This window comes from Equus przewalskii, unplaced genomic scaffold (assembly GCF_037783145.1).
Source record: "Equus przewalskii isolate Varuska unplaced genomic scaffold, EquPr2 ChrUn-13, whole genome shotgun sequence".
NCBI lineage: Eukaryota > Metazoa > Chordata > Mammalia > Perissodactyla > Equidae > Equus > Equus przewalskii.
In genome coordinates, this window is record NW_027228750.1 from 5,069,686 (window position 1) to 5,073,375 (window position 3,690).

At 37.9% G+C, this 3,690-nt stretch overlaps 1 protein-coding gene across 6 annotated transcripts in view; it reads left to right on the forward strand.

The window, feature by feature from the left end:
• DENND2C (DENN domain containing 2C) overlaps positions 1–3,667 on the forward strand; it is a 73,537-nt gene extending 69,870 nt beyond the window's left edge. For 3 of the 6 annotated variants that reach the window (XM_008522835.2, XM_070608069.1, XM_070608068.1), the window contains 3 exons: positions 111–350; positions 590–676; positions 1,732–3,667. In XM_008522835.2, coding sequence (XP_008521057.2) covers positions 111–350; positions 590–676; positions 1,732–1,763 — 359 coding nt within the window. In that variant the 3' untranslated portion in view covers positions 1,764–3,667. The remainder of the gene's footprint in view (positions 1–110; positions 351–589; positions 677–1,731) is intronic. The other 3 variants (XM_008522836.2, XM_070608070.1, XM_070608071.1) reach the window with 1 other exon arrangement.
• The last annotated feature ends 23 nt before the right edge of the window (positions 3,668–3,690 follow it).

Consider the following 3,690-nt stretch of genomic DNA (forward strand, 5'->3'; position numbering starts at 1 on the left):
CCTTTAATCTGTGGTTTCCTAGGCATCACTTTCATAACCAGAGCCAGTGTTCCCAGAAACACAAAATTTAGGGGATTTTTTTCTTTTCTTTTTTTTCTTTCGTTTTACAGCAGATGTGACACTCAACTCTCTGGTGTCTGAAGCATTTGTCAGGTTTTTTGTGGAGCTGGTGGGACATTATTCTTTGAGCATGACCGTCACTGAGCACGGGGAGCGTGTATTCCAAAGGGAGCCATTCCGTAAATCCCACACCTCCCGAAGTGTACGCCACTTCCTGGATCTCTTCATGGAAACTCAGATGTTTGCAGGATTCATCCAGGACCGAGAGCTTCGGAAAAGTGGGGTGAAAGGTCGGTTGCATCATAAAGTTCTCCCTTTATATTTAGTGAGCACTTGAAAGGCTTGAAAATAATATAAACTAAAATACTGTAAAGCTACAGTGGCTCAAAATCTGAGTTTATTATGGGAAATATTTATTTTGTAATATTGTTTTAGCTGTGGAAGTACATTGGTAGTGAGCAGAGTTTTATTTAGGTGATTTTCAGTCTTGAGTGTTGGACACTTTCACCACTATGAATTTTGCTTGCAGGTTTGTTTGAGGTCCGGGCCCTCCAGTATTTGGAAACAATTCCTGAGTCTGAGCCCAGTGGGGTGAATAGAATTTTGCGAAGTCTTGGTGAGTTGCTGTTTTCCTGTTAGATAAGTGTGGCTGAAAAAGCTTTGGCAGTAAGCATGCCTCATCATAAAAGCTTTATAATCAGATCAAGAATACAACCTGAAGTAGGCTGACCAGAAACCATGACCCTAGTTCCAAAGTGTTTTGGAAAAAAAGAAGTCTCTTTCTCAGAGGCTGAGATTATCCATCAGAGTTGTCCATGGGCCTGTGTTCCTCTGATGAAGCTCCATGATAGAAGAATTTGAATATCATGAGTATTAATCTTTTTTACAGCACATCCCTGGGAGAATCTTATAAAACTGTGGACCTTTTTCCCAGAAAAATATACTTAGAGCGTGCAAACTTATTTTGCGTATAATTTTAGGGTGTTCATGTACCCCCCCAAAGCCCATCAGTGGACTTCAGATTAAAAACACCTGGTTTAGAGGGCATCTGAGGCAAAAGAGGAATTCCTGCAAGTCTCTAATTTTGCACTTCATAAAAAAACAGTTTATGATTTTTCAATTTTAGTCAACTTTTAATTATCCAGTATGATATAGGAGAACAGTAGTGTAGTAGTCCTGTAAAACAATGAAGAACTTATATTCTATGGTATTTATATTGGTCTTTGAAACATACGTCCCTAAGTAAAATTGGGCCCTATCCTTAACTAGCTGAGAGACAAGTTATGCCTTGGGCTGTTATTTCATCTTTATACCATGGGGTTAGATTAGATCAGTAGTTCTCATCTGTGACTACAATATTATAATCTCTAGGGAGTTTAAATAAAAATCACCCCCTGGCCTGGGTCCAAGAAATCTCAGGGGAGCAGGCCAAGTGATTTTAACATACAGTTAGGGTTGAAAACCACTGGATTAGATGATGTCTGAGTTCTCTTCTACCTCTACCATTAGACACTTGCAGAGTTTTTTGTGGTTAAAAACAACTGATAGCTTGAGATGGCAGCTTACCTGGGCTGTCCTGAATGACAAGGTTGTTAATCTCTTGCCTCAAATAATGTACAATAAATAAAAATGAACTAATGAGAGTTCTCTCTACTTTTTTCTCCTTTTTAGGAAGTAAAATGAAGTTTCTGCAGAAGAAATGAAATCTTTGATTGGCTGTCTCCATCATAAATAGAATAGAAAGTGCCAAAGAACATATTTCCAAGAGTCAGGATTCCCTGAAGTATTCTACAAAATTCTTGAAAGTTGAAAAGTTTACAGAGCGGACCAGGTCCTTGGAGGAGGATTCTCCTGTTGCTGCCGTAGTGATCACTGGAGAATTGTCAGGAGTAGTCTGGAACCAATGCTGTCTTTACTCCGCCTCCTATTTTTTTTAAGTATTTGATTCTTGGGTTCATTCTTTGCGTTTTGTGCTTAGTCTATGAAGGCACTTGTGTTTTACAAGGGAAATACTTAGTGTTGCATTTTTTAAAAAACAGCTCAAATATGAGCACAATGAGAGAAACGCTGAGTTTAAGGTACTAGAGAGGCATGCTAGAAGTGGAGAACACTAGCCCTATACACGTGATTCTCATCACTGAAACACCACGGCAGCTTTAAACCTGTGGGCTGTTTGAGCTGAGCTAAGGAATATACTCATCATATATCTCCTTTTTTTTTGGTCTAATGTTCTGTCCGGGGGAATCTCACTTATGTGAAAGCCCTAATTAGCACTGTTACTGAGTATCTTATTCAAGTAGACATCTTGTAGCTCCTCCTCATTGTGTGGCACTTGAGTAGCTTGTCCCTCATGTGTCAGCATTAAACTTTGTGGAATTATAGCTATTAGGAATATGTCCTTTCAAGGGCATGAGAACTACCTTTTTCTTTTTTTTTAGTGTCCACCATGTGCCATGCACTTTGGTACATGTATGTCTGTCATTTTTTTCAGTCTTTAGATCAACTTTATAAGATATTTGCATCTCTATTTTACTAATGAAGAAACTGGAATTCAAAGAGGTTACATAACTTGCCCAAAGTTAGACAACAGAGCCAGAACTGAAGCCAGGACTACTAGTTTATGAACACAGAGAAAGTTGATTAGTCCTGCAGATGGAAATTTGAGCTCTGTGAGATTATAGCTATTGAAAAAGTTTTCTTTTAAGCTGAAGTGTACCAGAGGCAACTCTCAGCTATGAGGATAAGGGACTTCAAATTATGGGTACCTAGATGAGACTTTTTTTTGGCTCTAGAGTTGTTGGACTTTTTGCTCTAATTAATTAGACTCTAATTAATTGGACTCAGAATATGGATATTTTGTGGACACACACCATATAATCACCCCAACCCTTAATATCTAAAGTGGTAGTAGTGATTGGAAAGAGGAATTTGTCAGTGATAGTACAACTTTCATTGATAAATGCTATAGCAAATGTCTGTTTTCAACTCCTACTCGTGGTTTTAACTGGCATAAAAAAATATTTATTCAAACTTAACAGAACCTTACAATTTGTGTTATGATACAATTTATTGATTTGTACAGTATTGTCATTACAACCCATTCAGGTGTGCATGAATGAATCTGAAGCAGACATCATTTAAGCCTGGTGCTGTGCATTATAATAACTATAGATGTGGGTCCAGAAAATAGAACTGAGTCCATGTCTTTTAAAAAACGTTTATTAAGCAGCTTACCCCAGTGGGGCTCTTACCAGACATCTCCCCATTTGGTCTCTTCTGACACATCAACCCTGAGGGAACAATTAGTAATTGGGAATTCAGTGTTTATAAACTGGGGGTAGGAGGTTTACTGTGGTAGATCCTGGCCATCCCTCTGTGAGACCTTTGCTTCAGGGATGGGGGTCTTATTTTATCCCTATCTGAAGCTGCTTCCTTTTCTTAGGTCTGTCTTATTTTGTTTTTGTAAAGTATTATGAATTCTGGACATGTTTGTAAAAGAATTGCTCAAGATTTGTATAAAATGTTGTTTACGGATCTTTTAATGAATAAACAGAAAAATTCCATGGATCTCTTGGAGAATTTTAAATAAAACTGCTTAAGAAGTAAAGATCTTTTACTTCAATCTAAAGC